We start from the raw sequence: 23,605 nt of genomic DNA on the forward strand, positions 1-23,605 counted from the left end.
GAAAATGAGCCTACGACAAATGGCAGATGAGAACATGTTTAGAGGAGCGCTTGACAAGCAGAGCCCTCGGCAGTGCAAGGCGCCATCTTGACTCAGTACCAACCCCTTCAGTCTGTCCTCTTGTGCCATTTCTATACCGCAGACGGAGTCCGAGCTCTTGCCTGCAGGGGAACTCATACAGCGTTCTGACTCGGTGATCCGTGGTGCGTGTAGTGCGTCGCTGTGGATCAGGGCTTCGTGTTTTTCCTATTACTAAAAACGAACTCTTCCTGGGTTAGTCTCAGCTTTTTTTGAAGTTTAGCTTTAGCCACCCAGTGATGTTGACGTCTTTATTGACAAAAGACCGTGTATCCTAAACAGATTGTCGCAGAGATTGAATGAGTTAACTGATACACAAATCACACATGAAGAGACGGCTGTACACTGATGTGAGCCATTTAATTGGTTTATCATAATTAGCTCTACCTAATAACTTTCATGTGGTTAGATGTCATTAAAGTGTGTGTGTGTGTGTCTCTGTGTGTGTGTCTGTGTTTTGAGACAATGTTATTTTGTAGCCCTCAAACTCACACAGATCCATCTGCCTGCGTCTTTACTACTGGAATTAAAGGCATGTCCCACCATGCCTGCCTTAAGCATTTTTATATTATATATATCATGTGTAGTCATTTGTGTACAAGGCTGTCCACCTTTCATCAGACAGGCTTATCTCTGTCTTCAGATTTTCACCTCGTTTTAGCACAGTGGTTCTCCACCTGTGGGTTGGAACCCCTTTCACAGGGGTCGCCTAAGACCAGCCTGCATATCAGATATTCACATTACGATTTGTAACAGCAGCAAGTTTACAGCTAGGAAGTAGCAATGGAATCACTTTGTGGTTGGGGGTCAGCACAACCTGAGGGACTGTATGTATTAAAGGGTCTCAGCATTAGGAAGGTTGAGAACCGCTGTTCTAGGGGCTCCTGTGAATACGAGTTACATTATTTCTCAGAATGGCTCAGTGATTAAAGTACTTGCCATACAAGCCCAGTAGCCTGAGTTCTATCCTTGGAACCCACGTAAAGGTGGAAGGAAAGAACTGTCTCCACCAAGCTGCCTTCTGACTTCCATGCACAATACCCACATACCCACATACCCACATACATACTGTCCTGGCTGGTTTTGCATGTCGACTCAAGCTAGGAACATCATTGAGGAAGGAGCCTCAGCTGAGGAAATGCCTCCATGAGATCCAGCTGGAAGGCATTTTCTCTATTAGTGATTGATGGGGGAGGGTCTAGCCTATTGTGAGTAGTGCCATCCTGGTGGTCCTGGGTCCTAGGAAAGCAGGCTGAGCGAGCCAGTGAGCAGCACCCCTCCATGGCCTCTTCATCAGCTCCTGCCTCCAGGTTCCTGCCCTGCCTGAGTTCCTGTCCTAACTTCCTCTAATGATGGACTATGATCTGGAAGTGTAGGCTAAATAAACCCTTTCCTCCCTAACTTGCTTTTTGGTCATGGTGTTTCCTTGCAGCAATAGAAACCCTGACTAAGGCACATCATACAGATAATAATTTTCAAATTTAAAACATTTGTGTAGTATTTTAATAATACTGTTCTTTGTTGTAGAGACATTACCATGAACCTTGCGTGGAAGAGAAGGTACGTCTCTTCACATGCACTGTATAGGGATTTTGGCCAGGCTTGGTGGCTTTGGCCTGTAGTCCGGCTACATGGGAGGCAGAAACAGAAAGATATCTTGAGAGTAGGCTGGGTAAAACTTCCTAATTGCTTTCTTTTAGAAAAAGGATCTCATTCTGTAGCCCAAGCTATCCTGGCTATCTTCTGCCTGAGCCACAGATACACACACTTTAAATATACTTTGTGTGCAACTGTCATCCAGGTTAGGGCTCAAAACAAAAAGCCAAAAAAACAAAAGCAAAAACAAAAAAACCCAAAACAAAACAAAAGAAAAACCCCACAAAACAGAGCAAAATGCCCTTTGGGGCTGGAGAGGGGCTTAAGAGGACTTACTGCTCTTCCAGAGTACCCGGGTTGGAGTCCCAGGACCCGCATGTTGGCTCACAACTATTTATAACTCCAGTCCCAGGGATCTAGAGCTACCATCTGGCCTCCATGGGCATCAGGCACACACATGGTGCACACGTATGCATGCAGGCAAACACACACATACAGTAAAAATAAATAAATAAATGTTTAAATTCTAAACGATTATCTTCTTGATTCCAGAAGTGTGATTTTTCTTGCTGAGACTGTGTCTAATTTTGTACGTGTTTGGATTCTGACACCTGCGGTCATGTAATCACTGCAGCAGTCAAGAACAGAATAGCTCCCTTACCTCCCGAGAGTACCTTGTGCCTCTCTGAGGTCATTCCGTTCCCTCCCACCCCGACCCCTAACACCCTTTGATCTGTTTTCTGTTACCTTTTCTAGAATGTAATATCAATGAGATCCTACAGTATACACTGTGGCTTTTAAAAGCCTTCAAATGGACTTTCTTTTCCTCTTGTGCAATTCTACAAAATTTGATACGTGACTTCCAATAGTACAGATTCATTTCGCCACAGCTCTCTCATGCTCTCTTTGTCTAGCTAGAGCTGTGCATGCCTCTGTTCCTTGACATCGCTGATACACTCTCTATCACTGTTGTTCCCTCTGTGTCCACGGGGACTACAGCGTGCACCATTTGAGATGGGCTGCTTTCATTCAGTGTAATGCAGGTATTATAAATCCTTTTTTTTTTTTTTTTTTTTTTTTTTTACTTTTTTTATTGTTGTTTTATATATCTGGGTGTTTTTACCTGCATGTATGTCTGTGCACTAAACGCATGCCCAGTGCCTCTGGAGGCCAGAAGAAGGCATTGGATCCCCTGGAGCTGGAGCTACAGTTGGTTTTGTTCTGTTGTGTGGGGTGTTGCAGAGCGAACTCAGATTCTCTGGAAGAGCAACACAAAGTCTTCGCCACTGAGCCGTCTCTTCAGCCCTTAGGAATCTGTCCTTGATTACAGTTGTGTTCGGTCCCATAGCCGGACCACAGTCTATCCATTCAGCTATTGAAAGACATTTGAAGTTGGGGTTTTGGGAAATCTATAAAGAGAGCTTGTATAAACATTTATGCAGAGCGTCTTCTTTTTTACCATGAAGTTTTATTTCTCGGGGGTAAATGCCTTCAGCTGGATTGCTGAGTCTTGTGGTAAGAGCATGTTTAACTTCGGAAAACATGAATGTCTTCCAGAGGGGCTGTACCGTTTTGCATCATCAGAGCAGGATGCACGAGGGCTCTCTTTGCTTTGTATCCTCTCTGTACTGTGAGTTGGTTTTCTCCTAGGCATTCAGATGGGTGTGCTAAGGTGTCTTGTTGTGTTTTTAATACTTCACTAGAGACCAAAGATGCTAAATACTTTTTCATGTGGCTGTGTGTGACTGGAGCTGCTGCCAACATTCATCTCTAGGTTTTCCTGTGGACATGCCTTTCTATGGTAAATACCTAAGATTTAGATTAAACTTTTCATTAATCGTGAAAAAAGTTTTAGGTAGAAATAGAGGAACCCAGGCTGGACAGATGGCATAGAGGTTAAGGAGCACCATCTGCTCTTCCAAAAGTCCCAAGTTCAATTCCCAGCAACCACATGGTGGCTAACAACCATCTATAATGTGATCTGGTGCCCTCTTCTGGCATGCAGGTGCATATGCAAGCAGAATGCTGTATAATAAATAAATAAATAAATCTTTTAAAAAAGAAAGAAAGAGAGGAACCCTGAGTACAAGGAGAGTTTATACAACATGCTCTTCCCAGGGAACTCTGCCGGGTATTCACCAGCAAGATTGGGGTGCCACTGCAGACTGCGTAAGCATGCCAGAATATCATGTTGTACACCACAAAAGAAAATAGCCCAAGGGTCAGTTGAAAACCAAGAATACTGTTTCCTGTTGAAAACTGAGGCTTCTCCAGGATAGCAAGAGTCCACCCCTCCCCCACTACAGACTAGTACACACCAAGTAACAAGCACACAGAAGAAAATGACACGGTGTCTATAGGAAAACGATGGGGTTCAGGACCCCGTGACTTTAGGGGGTCAGAATACATCATGCCAAATCTGCCCTTTGGATATAAGGATTGGTTTAAGTTGGTTATTTTGAGAACCTACAGCTACAAAAGAAGGTCTGAAAACTGAATTTTGTAAGACATTTATATTTACAAAGGAAATCTCCATTTCGTGGGGCGTCTCTGAGTAGAGGGGGCTGACTAAATCACCAGAGATTTAGCAATGGAGGCAGCACCCACTTAAATCTGCATTCCTAGCGGGACTCTTGGCGCTTTTGTGTGGTAGTGGGGTTTGAACTCAAAGTATTTTCAGGTTTTGTAGGAGTATATATTGCATGTTGAGCACATTGCCCTGCGTGATTCTGTCCTTCCTTCCTCCTCCCTCCCTCTCCCTCTGTCCTTCCTTCCTCCTCCCTCCCTCTCCCTCTTCCCATTGTCTCCTGTGTCCCTCGACCAGGAATGGCCAGCCTGTGGGCTTTGCACACCACAGTATAACTATGCGTGCAGCCTAACGCAAAGTTGTCAACTTCAAACGTTATGTGATTTGTGTGTGTGTGTGTGTGTGTGTGTGTGTGTGTGTGTGAGTGAGTGTGTGTGATTTGTTTTTTAATTTGCACTGGTTTTGATCAAAATTTTTTGTAGACGACATCATTTTGCAATGACAAAGGGCCAGTTATGGTGTCACACGCCTTTAATTTAAGCACCAGCCCTCAGGAGGCAGGCGGATCTCTGTGAGTTGAGGCCAGCCTGGTCTACAGAGTGAGTTCCAGGCCAGCCAGGGCTACACAGTGAAACCCTGTCTCTAAACGTGGAGGTAGGGGTTACTTTTGCTTTGATACCATATACATATACATAATTTTTGTATATACATAAGACATAAGACTTGCAAATTACAGAAAGCGTGCAGTATTTGTCTTAATTCACTTCTTTGATCATCTCCAGTTGCATCAATCTTCCTGCAAACAACATAACTTCGTTCTTTTTGGCTGACACAATTCCATCATATTGGCCAATCACATTTTCTTCATCCATTCTTCGGCAGTTGGCCACCTCAGTTACGAGCATAGGGTCTTGTTTACGTTGTACATGTCTTGACTGCTACGCTGTACCTCCAGCTCTTCGTTTCTCCTTAAAAGGGTCACTTTGTACCAGAAATGAATAAGATTTTTGTCTGTCTGCAATCCGAAACAAACGTTTGAGATCTGTGATAGGAATCTGCTTGTCCCTGAATTATCCTCTGTGTACGAGGCAGCTGTGTTTTCCTTTGTCCCAGCCAAGAACTCCTGAAGGGTGGAGGTGATAAGGATAAGAATTACAGCAATCTGGCCATGTTACCAACATTCCCAGCCATTGCGCCTGGCTCTGGTCTGCTCACTCACAGTAGGAGAAAACAGCACAATGTATACTGACTTGGGAAAGTGAATTTATTTGCAGTTTTTGGCCAAGACTGGAGAGACACTCTGAATCTGTCACCTTGCCCACAGCCGAATTAGAACTTACAGAAAAGATAATGCCAAAGCCAGCAGATATGCACACGCAGACATAACTGTGCGCCCCAGGTACCAGGATTGGATGGATAGCCGTCCTCCTGGGAGATGAGCCAGGCCTCTTGGGATGGGCCAGTTTCACTCCCAGCATAATAACTGGCTGCAGTGATCAGACCTGGGGCCCCTGATGCAGTCAGAATGATGAAAATCTCTTCCTGTTGTTCTCTTATTCCTGACTTTCCCGTTCTCCTCCTCTATGGTTCTTCCATCTGAAGAACACTAGCAGGCTGTGTGTTGTGTTTTAGTTTTAGAGCATGTCCACGGACAGATGATTCTAAATAACCATGCTTTGACACTATAGGTATTAGAACTGTCATTTGAAGCTGGGCATTGGTGGCACACGCCTGTAATCCCATCACTTGGGAGGCAGAGGCAGGTGGATCACTGTGAGTTCAAGGCCAGCCTGGTCTACAAAGGGAGTCCAGGACAGCCAAGACTACACAAAGAAACCCTGTCTTAAAAAAAAAAAAAAAAAAAAAAAAAAGAACTGTTATTTGAATAATAGGAATAATGGTGTGTGTGTGTGTGTGTGTGTGTGTGTGTGTGTGTGTGTGTGTGTGTATACACATGCTTTTAGCAAGCAGCTGACCTAATTAGATTCAGGTTGAAGACTTTGCCTGACCTTTTAAGAGTTGTCAGTCTAATACTTGGCTTGGGGATAAAACTTATGGATTTACATATTTTTTAGAAAGGGGGTCCAAAGTATTTTCTGGTGGAATCTGCCTGATAATTTAAGAAGGAGGAAACCAAAAGTAGCCTTCTCTTGCTTCTGGGCTTGCATGACTAGACATTTGATTGTTAGAGATAAACAGAGTAAGTTGATAAAATTGGGATTTCTGTTTGGGACTAAACTAAATTGGAGATGTCTGTCAAGTAGGACCTGAAATCTGGCTGTGTCCTTATGGGAAGTACAGGCTAGACATGACCTTTTGAGAAGAATTTGCATACAAATGCAACTTAAAGCTGTAGGATTTAAGGAGTTTACCTAGGATGAGAGGGTAGAAAGGGAACCTTCTTCCTAGCAAAGTCTTGGAGAGTTTAAATAAGTAGGTGTCTTAGTGAGGCTTTCTATTGCTGCAATGAAACACTATGACCAGAAAGCAGCTTGGGGAGGAAGGGCTCTATTAGGCTCACCCTTCTACAGCACTGTTCATCATCAGCGGCAGTCAGGACAGGAACTCAGACAGGACGGAACCTGGAGCCAGGAGCTGATGCAGAAGCCATGGAGGGGTGCTGCTTACTGGCTTGCTCCCGGTGGCTTGCTCAGGCTGCTTTGTTATGGAGCCCAGGACCACCAGCCCAGGGATGGCACGGGCTCATGATGGGCTGGGCTTTGCCCCATCAATCACCAATTAAGAAAATGCCCTATAGCCTGACCTTAAGGAAGCATTTTCTTGGTTAAGGCTTCTTCCTCTCTGATGACTCTGCCTTGTGTCAAGTTGACATAAAACTAGACAGTAAATAGGTATTAAGAAAAAAAAAAAAAAAAAGCCAGATGTAGTAAAGTGGGACACGGCAGAAAAAAAGCAAATATCTGGATTTACCGAAAGCACTGCCGATGCTGCCTGTTCATTGCCAAGCATGCCTTCACTTGCTGCCTGCAGACATGACCTGGAGAAACTGCTGAAACAGTGGGCAGTTGCCCTTAACAACCTGACCCCAAAAGCTTACACCTGTCAACTGTAACGTGCCTGCCATGTAGGCTTTGGTAAACTCTTGCTTTAGAATATAAAGTAGGACTGCAGCTGCACCTGATCAAAGCCTCTCAGGGACTGTCCTCACTTTGGCTTTTAACATTTCAAGTAAAATTAAGAGAATGTGATGTTGCCGGGTGGTTGTGGCGCACGCCTTTAATCCCAACTCTTGGGAGGCAGAAGCAGGTGGATTGCTGTGAGTTCGAGGCCAGGCTGGTCTACAAAGCGAGCCCAGGACAGTCAAGGTTACACAGAGAAACCCTGTCTCAACAAACAAAGAGAGAGAGAGAGAGAGAGAGAGAGAGAGAGAGAGAGAGAGAGAGAGAGAGAGAGGTCATAGTAAGTATGGCGATTCTAAGAAATGGGTCACTAGAAGACTTTGCTGATCTATGAACACTATAAAGCTGTATTTACATAATCACAGGCATTATTAGGCCTTTGCTTGAGAGGGAGAAAAAAAAGCCTCACTATATAGGCCAGGCTTACCTTGAACTCAGAGATCCACTTGTCTCTGCCTCCCCAGTGCAGTTTGCGCAACTGTTCATATATGCCATCAGACCATGACCCAGAGTGGTGCAGGACTGTATTTTGATGGTGAAGGAGTAATTATCTTTTCAAGTGCTACTTAAAAATCAAGCAGGATCAAGGACAGAAATTAGCTAGGGTTCGGCAACATGGAAATTACTCCGATAAGAGTGTTAAAATTACAGTAAGAGAGTTAAAATTATAGTAAGAGTGTTAAGATTACTGTGGTAACAGTAAGAGTGGTCTCGGGTGGATCAGCAAGGCTGAAAACCTCACTGGGGTGTGTAAACAGAGAATGGAATCTGCGGACACAACTGTAATAAAACTCCGTCGAATAAGCCCGAGGGGAGCAGAAGGCGAGAAGTAAGGCAGAGGTTGAGAGATGTGGGCTCCCATTAGGATTTAAGTCTTTTTTATTTTATTTATTAGGTCAGCTATGTGGGCAGGCTAGTGCTCCCTCGTGCATATGGAGGTTAGATGACAACTTTTGGGAGTTGGTTCTCTGTCCACCATGGGATCTGAGGACCAGACTCAGGGCGTCAGGTTGGTACAGCAGACACTGCCCTTGCTGTGTGCCATCTTGTCAGACCAGGGAAGGATTTTTTTTTTAAGGTTGAAATGTAACAGAATATGTCTATATAGTAATATTTTTAGATATCTAATAAAAAAGAAAAAGAGTTTCTTTTCCCTTGCCTGTAATTAATTCCTTTACAGTTTCTCTTTTGTTGCTGTTCCCTGGAGGCGGCTTCCTATTGACTAGGCTTTGCCTTCAAGATTGCCGTGCTTGTCTGGTGAAATACTGACTACAGTTCCAGCTGCTCAGAAAGCCCGAGGCAAGAGTGTTCCTTCAGTTCTAGGAGTTTGTGGCCAGCCTGGACAACATAGTGAGGTCCCATCTCAACACAAGGACAGACATTCTGTCAAACAAGTGTATTCCTGCTCTCTTGGTAGACTTGTGTACCCGGATCCAGATCAGGCTAGGTGGACTTGGGCGTAATGCTAATAAAAGTATACTGAGCTATACATGCAACTTAATGTTTTCAGTTGACCACTCTTGTTTTTTCTTCTCAAGACAGAGTTTCTCTGTATAGCCTTGGCGATATTGGACTCAATTTGTAGATTAGGCTGGTCTCAAATTGACAGAGATCCTGCTGCCCCTGCCTCCCTGAGTACTGGGATTACAAGTGTGTGCCACTGCGCCCACCCAGCTCAGCTGACCACTTTTTAAGAAGTATGGGGAAGGAAAACTGTTATTCTTTTGCCTTCACAGAGGTCTTAAATTGGATTCATTGGAACAAAAAAAAAATAGATTAATGGGGGAAAAAATGGAAGCTTATTAATGTGTATATGTCATATAAATGAGTACATTTCAAAAGAGGTAGCTTAGAATTTAAGGTTAAATGTGATCCCGCTGAAACCAAGCATTCTTCTGTGTGCACCTCCCGTGTGCACCTCCTGTCTTGAAGTAGTAGTGCTGGGATTATAGGTGCATGCCACCGTGTCTGGCTGTTTTCATGTGGGTTCTGTCAGGCTTGCATTGTAGGCTTCCGCCCTGTGAGCCATCTCACTGGCCCCCTTTTCATTCTTCATGGCTGTTTTTCTCAGGTCATGCTTTCTTATCACAAGAGGTTCGTTTGTTTGTTTTAAAGAAAAAATCGCTTGACCGTGTGTGTTTGTGTGTGGAAGCAAGCATTCCATGTCCCCTCTCTCCCTCGTCACCTATTCCACCAAGGCAGGGTCACTTCCAGAACCTGGGGCTCTCATTTTCTCAGCTGGGTTGGAACCCAGCCAACCTCAGTGATCTCCCTCTCCTCCCCAACCCTTGGCCAGAACTGGGATTACAGCCTTGTGTGGGACAGTCTGCCTGTTTCAAGGGTGCTGGAACCCAGTTACCATGGTTGTGTAGCAAGTCTTAACCACTGGCCATCTCTCCAGGCCCTCACTGCAGAATCCTGACACCGAGTAGATGCTGAAGAGGAATATGAAAAACAGCACTGCATCTGGTGCTGCTTCTTTTACATTTTTAGACCCAGCCTTTCATTCTGTCTTCAAGGTATGCTTTGGTCTTCTAGTCCGGACTAGCCTGGAACTTGCTGTATGGCTAAAAATGACCATGAGCACTTGATCCTGTTGCCTCTGCCGCCCAAGTGCCGGGATCACAGCTGTGTCCCACACCTGCCTATTCTTGTACTTTCAAACATGTTTATATTAGCACGTTGTATTTCACACCTTGCCCTTTTAGAAAGCCTATTCTTAGAGCCTCCTCTTCTATTCATACATAAACTTTTCTTCATTTTCTAGTGACAGCTGCACGGTATTGCCTGTGTGGATGTGTCATGGTTTAATTAGTCCTCCTTGGCAATTCTTAAGGAGTTCTTAGTCTTCTGTTACAAACCATGGTATGGAGTCAGGTGTGCCCAGCCTTTCACAGGTGTGTAAATGCTTATGGAGTATGGTGTCAGGAGGACTACTGGGCGGTTTGCAGTTTTTGTGGATGCTACCAAATTGCTCTCCATAGATTGTCCCTACTCTTCGAGTGTTGTGTTTTGTTTCGAGATGGAGTTTCTCTATGTAGCCCTGGCTGTCCTGGAACTCTCTCTCTCTCTCTCTGTAGACCAGGCTGACCTCAAGCTAGAGACCCACCAGTCCCTTCCTCCAGAGTGCGACGATTAAAGGCTTGTGCCACCATCACTGAGCTTGTACCTGTATTTACGTCAGTGTTTGCCTTTCTGTGGCTGGACATCTGCGTTACTTCTTTGTGTGCGTACTTACTGAGGTGCTGAGGGCTGAACCTAGCACTTTACTGCTGAGCTAGCTCTGCTCCCTTGTCTGTAGGCCAGCTGTCCGTTGGTTTGTGAGTTGGGGCTTCCCATGTTTTGTGATTTTATTTTTAATATTTGCTATGTCACACCGTTGTTTATCTTTCTGTATTTGGACCTGTTACTTGTTTACTTATACAAGTACATATTTAGTGAGGTGCTGAGGACTGGATTTAGAACCTCTTGCATGCTAGGCAAGCGCCCTAGCTCAGAGCACCCTGCCGATTTCCCTTCAGAGGGTGGCTCTTTAATCTGCTGAGAACAGTTATCACAATGCAGTTTCCTGTTTAGAGTCTTTTTTCTGGGAATAAAACCAAACCCTGACATCTATTGTAAGTAGTTCTGAACAAGCTTTGCCTCACCTGGACCTTAGTCCTTCATTTGTAAACCAGAGAAAGGTTGTGCTAAGATTTCCTAGTTCTGTGACCTTAAGGCAGTTCCCCAAAGCAGAGCGCTTTAGGCTCCACCTTCCACTGCCCTGGGCGCTGGGATACTCTGCTGATAGTTTCTTGCAATCTCCTTCTCAAAGTGTCTTGTTGGAGAGGTGATGTTTTATTTGGTTACAAATTTGCTTTTCAGTTGCATTCCTGCGCACTTTTTAGTCAGAAATGATCTGCCTGTTTTCTTTCATTGTGTTTCAGTCTTCACAGATGTTCTCTAAGAAGCAAGCCTTTCTTAGTGACAGTGCAGAGAGTGGAGGGAGCCAGGTGTTCAGAAAGAAAATGCTGGCGGTGGCGTACGCCTTTAATCCTAGCACTTGGGAGGCAGAAGCAGGTGGATCTCCGTGAGTTCGAGGCCAGCTTGGACTACAGAGTGAGTTCCAGGACAGCCAGAGCTGTTACAGAGAAACCCTGCCTTTTAAAAAAAAAAAAGAAAAGAAGAAGAAGAAGAAGAAGAAGGAGGAGGAGGAGGAGGAGGAGGAGGAGGAGGAGGAGGAGAAAAAGAAAGAAAGAAAGAAAGAAAGAAAGAAAGAAAGAAAATGCTCTTGCTTTAATTTGGTTTAACCTTAATTAAATCTGAAAGTCATCTTCATTGCTGCCTGAATGCCCCTGTTGGCCTGTTGAGCTTCCCAGACACCATGGGAAACTATTGCTCCTCAAAATGCCGCACACTTCCCTCCACCAGAGAGCCAAGTTATAACGGGGCTGGTCTTGGTGGTGTTTCTCTTAGTGGCGTCCATGGAGATCCCACTAGAGAAGATATTAACATACATCGTTTCATGTAACCCAGCGGTAAAATGAGGCATAGACACTAGCGAACCGACACATTAACAAAACTCAGGCACTAACGTGCGAACCGACACATTAACAAAACTCCGGACTGCTAAAACTTCCTGGTTAGCGCTCTCTCTGCCTTGGATGCTTGGCCGTTTGTTCCCTACACAACCAGTGAGTACACTGGTATTCTTGAAACACTTAAAGAAAGATTGTCTTTGTAATTATCTGTATGGGTGGGTGTAATCCCACTGTGGCCATAGGAGGGTATTGATCCTTTGGAGCCAGAGTTACAGGCTGCCCTATGTAGGTGCTGGGGACTGAACTCCTGTCCAGGAAGAACAGCAATGATTTTAGCCACCGACCCATCTCTCTAGCCCAGAAATGCCATTTTTATCATGACCTTTTCTTATTTAAGAACTCAAAGATCTTCTCAGTTGAATGTGGCTTACCTACTTATTCTCCCGATCTTATCAGCTCAGCTTGTTCCAGCCTAGGTGTTGGTTGGTTGTGTTCTTTTTTTTTTTTTTTTTTCTTCCTGTCACATTGAAAATCCCCCAGAGCCCTTTCCTTTTGGTTGTCAGTGATGACCACAGTCTTTCCAGACATGTGTGTTGTTTGTGCTCATATTTACTGTTGCCAAAAGCAATGCTATTTATATCTACACATTTGTACACTGGGGAAATGTTAATTTAAAAATGAATCACATAATATTCATAAATCTTAGGAGCAAGGAACTGTATAATTTATGTTATACAGATGCTTTTCATGTGAAAATAAAATAGGTAAGTATTATAAGCCCTGTCTGTGGCTGACTGTGTATCTACAGAGGGGAAAAACAGTTGAAGGAAATTCAGAACCAAGTGAGGAAGCAGATGTGTGGGTAGATCTGTTGTCGTGGGTGATGCACGCCCAGTACAGGTAATTTAAATTATGAAGCAGTGTGCTGTGCGTTGGGAAAACAGGAATATGCAGGGTGCAGAGGGGGCGTAGATGGATGGTAACTCAAATGACGGTACCCTACAAGAAGTCAGGGCTCTGTCTCCTTCCACATCTGCCTGGAGAAGGAGAAGAGTGAAAAAGCCAGCTGTGTCCTCGAGGTCACTGGTGAAAGGGCAGAAGTCATTTCCCACTAATTCTCCTGATGGAAGTGCCTAAAATGACCCCAAGGTTTGGGGGACATCCCGTACATTTCTGCCCTTTCATCAGAATTTTGTGCTGATCTGGAGCTGAAAATGAAATGAAATAAAAGCTGACTCGCCTGTCTCTGTCATTTATAATCTTCGTCCATATGCTGGTGTTGATGCTCGTGGGGCAGAGGACAGCCTCCACTGTTTGGCTGTGGAGTGGTCGTTGTGTTATGGGGTTTTGTGTTTCTTTTTTTTTTTTTTCCTTTGTTTTTGTTGTTGTTTTGTTTTTGTTTTTTATTTTTGTTGTTGTTGTTTTGAGACAAGGTGTCCCTGGCCTAGAGTTTGGCAAAGCTGCCTACTGATCTGCCTGTCCTGGTCTCCTTAGGAGACTTGAACAGACCCTGATCTAGTTTGGTTTTGTTAGGTTTTTTAGTTGTTGTTTTGAGACAGGGTTTCACTGTGTAGCCGTGACTAGCCTGGAGCTCACTGTGTAGACCAGGCTGGCCTTGAACTCAGATTAAAGGTGTGCAACATGCTGGGTAGTGGTGGTGCACGCCTTCAATCCCAGCACTCGGGAGGCAGAGGCAGGCGGATCGCTGTGAGTTCGAGGCCAGCCTGGTCTACAAAATGAGTCCAGGACAGCCAAGGCTACACAGAGAAACCCTGTCTCGAAAAACTAAAAAAAAAAAAACAAAACAAAAACAAAAACAATAAAGGTGTGCAACACTATGCTAAGGCTTAAGGAGAGTTAACATGGGCTCTGGGAATGGATGAGATTTTTGTGTTTGTAAAGTGCCATGGAGGCTACCCACTCCCATTTATAATTTATTTGTACTTTTTTAGGTGCCTCTTTGAAAATATAATTTTAAAAATGTTTCAAGGAGCCAGCAACGTGGCTCAGCTGTTAAAGGCTCTTGCCACCAAGCTAAGACCCTGAGTTCAAATTCTGAGACACACCCTGAGGTAGAAGAGGACTGACTTCTGCCAGTTGTCCTCTGGCCTCCACACACACACACCATGGCATTTGTGCATATATGTGTGTACACGTATGTATGCAAATTGACACACAAATACACAAGCATGTAATAAAAACTTAAAAGAACATTTCAAATGTGTCTTGCTTTCTTAGCATCTAAACTCTTTGGAGATCATTTAAATCCCACACATGGCTGGGCATGCAGTATGAATGCAGAAGTTCATTTTCAGTAAAAATGCCTCAGCAATTCTCTTGAATGTTGAATTAGCTCTTGCTATGCCAACAAAGAACCCCCAAATTTTTGTGGCTTTCCCACATAGTTTCTCAGCAGCATTCTGGAAGTCCGCTGTCCTCAGCCGGTTCAGCCAGATCTGACAGTGGTTTGTTCAGGCTGGGAGCTTTCTCTCATGGAACCCGGGTGGAAGGCCCCTGCCTGCTTCTAGAGTGACAGCTGGGCGAAGCAGAGGAAGACTAACAGTTGCTTGTCCTAAACGGACTTTGGAGAACTCGTCCGCATTCCATTGGTTGGAATGAGGAACGTGGTTGAGACACACACCCCAAATTAAAAGAACAGGACAGTGGAGTTGCCTCTGGGATGGGGGGTGAGGGTGAATGTCTGTTGAACAGTAATATGAGCAAATGCAGATGTCTCTTTCTTACAATGAAAAAAAAAATTATTTAGAATCAGTAGGCCAAACCCAATCGGAAGCATAGTTGGGACTCAGTGGGACACAGGGTAACATTGGCCTCAGCAGTGTCACCAGAGCTTCTTCCCAGCTTTGTCAAGTGTCCTTGGCATCTGTAGGGAACACGTTCGCTGTCTTCTGTGTTCCTTCCTTAGCGGAAACGTGATGGTACTTGGTGCTCAGGCTTATTTCTCTCGAGGGCGGCCTTCTTACAGCACATGGACTGCTTCTAGTGGTGTCCTGGCTGCCAGGACGGTGGGTAATATTCATGTCTGGCCTGCTTTGTGGCTTTCAGCACACTTTTCTCACCCTTTAAAACCTTTGTTTTGGGCTGGAGAAATGGCTCAGAGGTTAAGAGCACCACCTGCGCTTCCAGAGGACCTGAGTTCAATTCCCAGCAACCACATGGTGGCTCACAACCATCTATAGTGAGATTTGGTGCCCTCTTCTGGCCTCCAGGTATAAAGCAGTCATATACATTAAATAAATAAATAAATCTTTGCAACAACAACAACAACAACAATAAGAAAACCCCAAACGTTTGTTTTGGTGATAGTTTTGGAAAGGGCAGGAACTTCACTTTAGTCTTGGTGAGGTCCCAGGTGTCTTTGATACAAAACACAACATTAAAGCAGTGGTTCTCAATCTGTGGGTCACATCGCATATCAGACATCCTGCGTGCCCGGTATTTACGTTATGATTCATAACAGTAGCAAACTTATAGTTATAAAGTAGCAATGAAACGATTTTATGCTTGAGAGCCACCACAGCACAAGGAACTGTATTAAAGGGTTGCAGCATTAGGAAAGTTGAGAACCACGGCATTAAAGGAATTTTTTTCTTTAGCGATATTTTAAATATGACATGAAAAGAATCTGGTAGGGAGGAAGGTTTCCAAGGGCTGGGAGTGAGAAAGATTTAATTAAAACTTTAATTTCGTTAATGGAAGCATCTCTCAGCATTGACACAGGAAATAACAACGGCTTCCAGCCAAAATGTGGTGCCGTCCAGCTTGACGCTCCGGCTCCCACTGCTGTGTAGCATGGCCTCTCCCCCAAGTTGCACTTACTCCTGTGTGACGGACGAGCGGTTCAGGTGCCTGTTGCTTTTCAGTGCCAGGTCTGCCTTGTACTGTCCTTTGCAGTGGCTGTTTCTTGTCAGGAGAGGGGCACTGCAGGAGGAAGGGCTGTCTCTTGTGATTCCATGTGCTCTTCGCTTGGGGTTTCTGTGGCATCCATACCTCAGTAGCTTCCCGGACCCCCCGAAGGGCACCTTACCAACATCCTGCTGCCGTGAGTCCTCCATGGCTTTCCTCGTATCCCCCAGAGTGGCTTCCTATAGTACATTTTTGTGGATGTGATACCTTAGTAAAATTCCCAAGCTCCCACAGTTCCATTCATTAGATCTGGGAGTCATCCCTGGCTAGACTGGCCCTTTCGGGTGCTCTCTGACTGCATCCTAGAGCTGCCATCTCTTTGTATCTGAGTACTTACTCAGCCTTTACGAGCCACAGTATTTTATATCAGGATTCCTCTGTTTAAGTTAGTGTGTAATTTCTGTCCTAATTTAACCTTGACCGATTTCTCTGACTTATAAGCAGTGGTTCTCATCTCATAAGCTGTTCTGAGGCCAGTACATGCACAGCACTTAGATGGGGTCTGACAGAGGAGTTCATCAGTGTTCAGTGACGCTGCTGCTGTTGTCGTCACCGTCATCATCATCATCATCATCATCATCATCACCAGCAGCTAAAAGTGACATTTCTATTGTTTGTCCGCAGGATGTTTCGTCTTAACGCCCTTTCTGCATTGGCAGAACTAGCCTTGGGCTCTCGGTGGTACCATGGAGCATCACAGCCCGCCCAGAGCAAACGGAGACTCATGATGGTGGCGTTCCTGGGCGCCTCTGCAGTGACTGCCAGTACCGGTCTCTTATGGAAGAAGTGAGCGTTGTTCTTCCTTGATTTTATGTCAGAATTTCTTTGCTGAGTCATTTGGTATTGACAATGTTGGTCTGTGAAAGAAGGATTTCCGGTAGTTGCCTACCCCGCACCTCACGCCTGTCTTCCCGGCTGTGTGTTTCCTAGCGATGAAGGGATGGCTTTAGGGAATGGATGGCTTCTCAAGCTTCAGGTTTCAGTGGCCAAATGAAATAGTAATTCTTGTTACTCTCGTGTCACCTGATTATTTTCTTACTAGTTATTGAGCCTTCCCTGGGGAGATGTAGTGAGCCCGCAGACTTCTGTGCAACTCTGCCATCCTTTGTGTTTATTTCTCTTCCATCTCATTCACCTGTCTTCAAGTTGATATCATTATGCTCGGCTCTCCAAAGCAGTACATTTTAAAAATTAATTCTATTGAATAAGTGTATAATAAAGTGTACCCAGTTTAAACATTCAGTCCCTTGATTATTAACAAATGTATATAGTTGTGTGATTACCCCCCCCCAAATCAAGAAACAGGACATTTCTACCAACCCGTAATGTCCCCCCATGCTGCTTCCATGCCAGTCTCACCTTACCCACAATTCCAAGCGACTGCTGCGCTGGTTTCTATCACTGTCACTTTGTATTTCTGAAATTTGAGGTAAGTGGGATCATAAAGAATTTATTTCTTGGAGGGCCGGTGTGGTGGCATAGCCTCAAATCACAGCCCTAGGGAGCACAGAGATGGGAGTATTGGCAGTTTGAGGGCAGCCTGTCATTAAAACATATAGTGGCAAAGGAATAACAGGGTGCATATTTGGATGCGTCTTCTTTAACTTAGCCTCGTGTTTTTGAAATGAACCCATATGCATCAGAAGCTGGGGTTCTTTTGCAATCAAATAGTCCTCTTTCATATGAGCACCCCGGTTTATCTGCTTAGCAATTGCTTGTTTCTGGTTGTTTTGTTCTCACTGATAAAAAATGGCTTTGAAATTCATATGTAAATCTTCATTTTCTTTGACTAAATACCTAGGAATAAGTTTGCTAGCAAAGTGTAAACTTGATTGAAAACTGCCAAACCAAGGCAGCAAGGTTTGGCTCAGAGGGCAAAGGCTTCTGCCACCAAACAAGGTGGGTCCCCCGTGGTGGGAGGAGGAAACTGACTCTGGAGAGTCATCCTCCGTGACCTCCACACTCACTGTGGTGTGCACCTCCCCACACAGGCATAAGGGTAATAAGATAAAAATTATTTTGAGACTAAATAAAGCCCTATCCGCTTTTCCACCGGGTTCTCGGCTGTGCGCAGCTGTGGACTGGCTGGGCAGTGATCCTGTTCCCTTTCCTCCGGTACTAACTATTCTGGTCAGAGCATGCGGCATTTCTGTCGTGCTTTGCTTTTCATTTCCCTAACAGCTGGTGATGCCAAGCTTCCTCCCACAATGAGTGGTCGTTTCTCCGGCCTCCTTTCTGAATTGTCTATTCAAATTGCCACTGAAATTAAATTACTTTTAAAAGATTTTTATTTACATATACGTGTATATATCTGTGTGTGGCTATGGGCGCATGTGTGAGGGCACCTGCAGAGACCGGAAGAGAGCACTGGGGCCCCTGGAGCTGGAGTTGCAGGTGTTTGTGAGCCCCGGACATGAGTGCAGGGAACTGAATTGGGGCGCTCCACAATGCAGTGCATACTCTGAACCCCCAGCCATCTCTCCAGCCCCAAATTGGGTTTTGTTTTGTTTATTTTTATTGGATCCTAAAAGTTCTTTCTGTACACAGCCTCCGGCAGACATACACTTGTAGACATTGTCTCCTGGTGAATGGTGCGCAATCCCACCTTTCTCATGATGTCTTTCAAAGAACAAAAACTTAATTTTGAGGAAGTCCAGTTTGTTGGTGCTGTCTTATAGCTTAATGGGTTTTGCTTCTTATTGAGAAAGTGTTTGTTTATCCCCTAGTGTATATTCTCTGTGCTCTTAAGTTTTAGAGTTTTAGCGTTAGGGCTACCTGTGGGTTAATTTTTGTGACTGGGGTGAGGTAGAGGTTTGCTCTTATTGTGATGCTAGGCCTCGAACCCGGGCCTTGTGCATGCTAGGCCAGTGCTGAGATGCCCTCCCTGCCCCCCACACCTGGTTACTACAATGGCACTGAGGAAGTGCAGCGGCTCTTTCACCACTTGACTCTTCAGCAGTGCCAGTTGCCAGTGCAAGAGGCCTTTGCTTTTTTAAGTGTTTGGGTTCAGTAGTCTGTACCATTGTCTTTTAGATTTATTTATTTGTCCATTTATTTTTGTTCTGTGCATATGACTCTTTGCCTGCATGTATGTACACAGCACATGTGTGTGACGCCCTTGGACTCCAGAAGAGAGTTATCTCCATCTTATAGTAATGGGTTTTGCTCTTTTCTAGTATTTACTTTAAGGTAAAGTTTTATAGCATTAATTTGATATTTCTTTCTTTCTTTTTTTTTTGTTTTGTTTTGGTTTGGTTTGGTTTGGTTTGGTTTTGGTTTTTCAAGACAGGGTCTCTCTGTGTCAGCGTTGGCTATCCTAGACTCACTTTGTAGACCAGGCTGGCCTCAAACTCACAGCGATCCGCCTGCCTCAGCATGCGCTACCACACCCAGTAATGATATTTCTTTTTTTAATACAGGAACTTAATACTACCCTCCACATAGTGCTTTAGCTGTGTCTCACATATTTTAACATACTGTTTTTCACTCACTTCATATTATTACTTAGTTATTATTATTTAGTCTTTATTTCACTAATTAGTTATTTGGAAGTATGTAACTAACACTTAAAAATATTTGGTGATTTTTCCATACTTTTTGTTTGTTTGGGGTTTGTCTATAGCTTAATCCACTGTACTCCAAGAAATAATTGAAAGGGTTTTGTTTAGGTTTTGGAGCAGTCTTTCCATAGATCCCAGGCTGGCTTAGAACTTGTAACCCCGACTGCCCTCCGGCTCAGACCCAGCTACCTTAGTTTACTTTCTGATTTTAGGCATACACCTCCATGACGACACCCACCCCCTTTCATTTGTTTTTATGGCTTTCTTTCTTTTTTTGTTGCTGTTTTTGTTTTGTTTTGTTTTTTGAGACAGGGTTTCTTTGTGTAGCTCTGACTATCCTAGAACTCACTTTGTAGACCAGGCTGTCCTCAAACTCACAGAGATCCGCCTGCCTCTGCCTCCTGAGTGCTAGAATTACAGGCGTGTGCCCCCACACCTTCAGGCCATTTTCTTATTTTTTATTGGCATGTATTAACTGCAAGTATTAACGGTGTCCAGTGTGGTGCTTCCCTATACACGTGCACTGTGTGTTGGTCTCTCTTTTAGGGGCTGGTTCCAGACATCAAGCCCAAGGACACCTTGTGCTAGGCACCTACTCCGCCTGCCTCTGTTTCTTCCTCCCTCCTCCTCCCGCTCCTCTTTGTGATTGCTATAAACGCAGGACTGACAGGCATTTTCCTAAGGGGCTAGCTGGCTATGTCGCTGTAAGAGGTAATAGATCTCTGCTACTGCTGTTGTAGAGCACAAGCAGCAGTAGGCCACAGCTGAGTCTCTGCAGAACCTGGCGGCTATGGAAATTTGAATTCCATAGCATTTTTGTGTATCACAGAATACTATTGGTTTGATTCCTTTCAACCATTTTTTAAATGTAGAAATCATTCTTAGGTCAAGAGCTTTACAAAAACAAGTGAGAGGCTAGACTTGACTTATGGGTCATAGTTTGTCAATCTCTGCTCTAAACCTTATGTCACACATTTTGTGTTTGTCATAACCTACCTTTAGATAGTGTCCTGTCACTTATGTAAGAACTCTGCAATGGCATATTTTTTTATTTCCATTCACTGAATCTTGGTATTATTGTATTATACATTCCATAGCTGTATCTATACACACCTCAGAGAATTTCGTTATTGCTAGTTACTTTTGCTTTAAATTACATTTTAAAGAAAGGAGCAGGGCCAGGCATAGTGGCAAATCGCCTTTAATCCCAGCACTTGAGAGACAGAGGCAGGTTGATCTCTATGAGTTTGAGGCCAGCCTGGTCTTCAGAGTGAGTTCTAGGACAGTCAGCACTATGGAGAGAGACTAATAATAATAATAATAATAATAATAATACAGCCATCGTCTTCATTTGTGTACTTGGCTCTAAGCCCAAGACCACACAGATGTTCCTAGTTAAACTCAGTAGGTCCCAAAACAACAAGATGTGAATGTAGAAAAGGAATTTGTGGGGGGGAGGGGGGAGTGGCAGTGTAGGGATGGAGAGTATACTATCTACAGTATGTGAAACTGTCAGAGAACTGTGTGTGCATGCGCGCGTGTGCACATGCTAGAGCTGCTTCCTTCCTCTCACTGTGTGGGCTCCAGGGATTGGGCTGAAGTCACAGGATTGGTGACATGTGCTGAGCTGTGCTGCCAGCCTGAGGAACTCTAAAGGAGAAAGAGTTTTGCATTTACCTACCCTGTTCCATTTCTGGTGCTCTCCTTTCCTCCATGTTGCTCACATTTCCTTTTCCTTCCACTTGCATTTGCCTTCATCGCCACTTAACTCTGTGCAGTGTCAACAACCCTAGTGGGATGCCTGGTGCTTTTATGTCTTTACTTGACCATGGCTTTATTTAAAAAGAAACAACAAGCCAGAAACTGTCATGTCAGGATTCACTGTGACACATGGTGAGATACTCCCTGCTTTGTGCTCTAAATCACGAGAAGCCACACCATCACAGATAAATCAAATTCTACAATATAGCTGAGCATAATACTGTTTCCAAATGCACTTGTAGGAATCTTATTGAAACAAATCACACCCCTGATCTGCCTGCAGGTCTTCCCTTGAGGCAGGGTCCCTGTCTCAAAAAACTAACCCAGAAACCGTCTCACAACAGAAAAATTAGTTTCTCCAAGGAAGTCTCATTGGGTATACAAACCACACAAAAGAGCAGGCCCCATGCCCAGCAGTAGTAGATGGCCAACACAAAATGAACTCAAGCTATTTGGGGATTTATTTATTTGTTTATTTATTTATTTATTTATTATTTTTGCAGGAAGGAAGGCCTCCTATCGCTTTGTTTGGGCATTTTTACCTTACTGGTCTTTGCTTGCATATTATGATTTCCAATTTTGCTTTTTTATGGAGTGTGTGTATGTAGGTGTTTCTCTGCTTTTTCTTTTTTGTTTGTTTTCTTTTGTTTTATTCTTGTTTGTTTTCTAAAGAGAGAGAGAAGAGAAGGAAGTTGGAAGGGTGAGAAGGTGGGGAGAGCCTGAGAGGAGAGGAAGTGGGGAAAACCAAAGTCAGAACAGTTCACATTGAGCTGGGCATGGCCATACACACTTTTAATCCCAGCACTTGGGAGACAAGGGTAGGTGAATCTCTATGAATTGGAGGCCGTTTTGGTCCACATAGAAGTTCTAGGATAGCAAAGGATAAGTAGAAAGACCTTGTCTTTAAAAAAGAAAAGAAAAGAAAAGAAAAAAAGAATATATATTTGAAAAATAATTATTTTAAATTTAAAAATCTGAGAAAAAGACCCTCCCATTGTTCTAGTATAACAATAGCAGCATATTTTTCCTCTCCGCCCTCCTCCTGCTCCTCCCTCTCTGTGAGCACAGCTGTGGGCTCCTGTTGGTGTTCCTTCATTAATGACACATCCTGTGTTCTCTTTGTAAAAGGTACCAGTAAACTTAACAGAATACAGATACGGTATTAGGGGGAAACATCTTGGATGTGTTTTGCTTTGTTCTGATTTGGTATTTTGAGACAGGATCCCACTGTGTAGCCCCGATTGGCCTGGAACTTGTCAGGCATCAGGCTGCTCTGGGATTTCTTGTGATCCTCCTGCCTCGGTGTCCCTGCAGGAGTACTGGGGTTACAAGCAGATGCCACCACACCTGGCAGACTTGACAGCTTAGGGTTTCTAAAAACAACAGTGGGTCTAGGGAGTTAGTCAGTGGGCAAAGGGCTTGTTGTACAAGTGTAAAGACCTAGGCTTGAACCCAGAACTCACAGAAAGCCAAAAGTGGACACGCGTTTATAATCCCGGCACTTCCACGGCAAAGCGAGAAACAGACCAAAGAATCCCTGGAAGCTGTGGCCCAGCCGGCCTGAAGTATGTTCATAGCCACAGACAGCGGGGAGACCCTGCTTCCAACAGGTGGAAGATGGAGATCAGTGCCTGAGCTTGTCCTCTGACCAGCACGCATAGCCGTGGCACATGCATGCTTGTTTACACGTCTACATTTCCACATGCGCACACACACATATACACATGCGCACACACACATATACACATGCACACACAGAGACAGAGATTTTATTACTTGTTTTTTGTTTCTTTTATTCTATTTCTACTTTTAGTGCTGTAAACAGCATATAACATTTTTCGTCTTAACCATTTAAAACATTTTAGTCATATTAAATATGTTCTCATTGTGAAATAGGGCTCTAGAACTTCTTCATCTTGGTATATTCACTGAAAAGTAAATAAAATGGTATTCTCTTGAAGAGTAAAAATGACATGACATCCCCACTGAAAAGTAAGAACGAGGTGCTATCCCTGGAGCTGCAGGGAAGGCGCAGAGGGTGAGAGCACTGGCTGCCTATCCAGAGGATCCAGACCCAGGCTCAGTTCTTGGTGACCACACAGCAGCTAATGACCATCTACAACTCCAGTCCCAGGAGATCCAGTGGGTGCCTCTGCTGGCACTCCAACACATGATGCACAGACATGCATTCGGGCAAACATGCATACACACAAAAGTAAACAAAATCTCACAAGCATTGAGGCATGATATTCCCACTGACCAGTAAGAGTGAAATGATATTCCCACTGAAAAGTGAGAATGACATCATATTCCCACTGAACAGTAAGATGACTTGATATTCCCACTGTAAAGAATGAAATGACATACCCACTGAACAGTGAAAATGACATGATATTCCCACTGAACAGTGAGAATGAGGTGACAATTCCCACTGTAAAGAATGAGATGACATTCCCACTGAACAGCAACGTTCTGTGCCCACCACTGTCCGTCGTC

At 44.2% G+C, this 23,605-nt stretch overlaps 1 protein-coding gene across 1 annotated transcript in view; it reads left to right on the top strand.

The window, feature by feature from the left end:
• Nucleotides 1-16,413: 16,413 nt before the first annotated feature.
• Nucleotides 16,414-23,605, top strand: part of Micu1 (mitochondrial calcium uptake 1) — a 127,198-nt gene continuing 120,006 nt past the window's right edge. Inside the window, exon 1 of the mRNA XM_051153089.1 lies at nt 16,414-16,574. Within this exon, the coding sequence (XP_051009046.1) occupies nt 16,414-16,574 (161 nt within the window). The remainder of the gene's footprint in view (nt 16,575-23,605) is intronic.

This window comes from Acomys russatus, chromosome 11 (genome assembly GCF_903995435.1).
Source record: "Acomys russatus chromosome 11, mAcoRus1.1, whole genome shotgun sequence".
Classification (NCBI taxonomy): domain Eukaryota; kingdom Metazoa; phylum Chordata; class Mammalia; order Rodentia; family Muridae; genus Acomys; species Acomys russatus.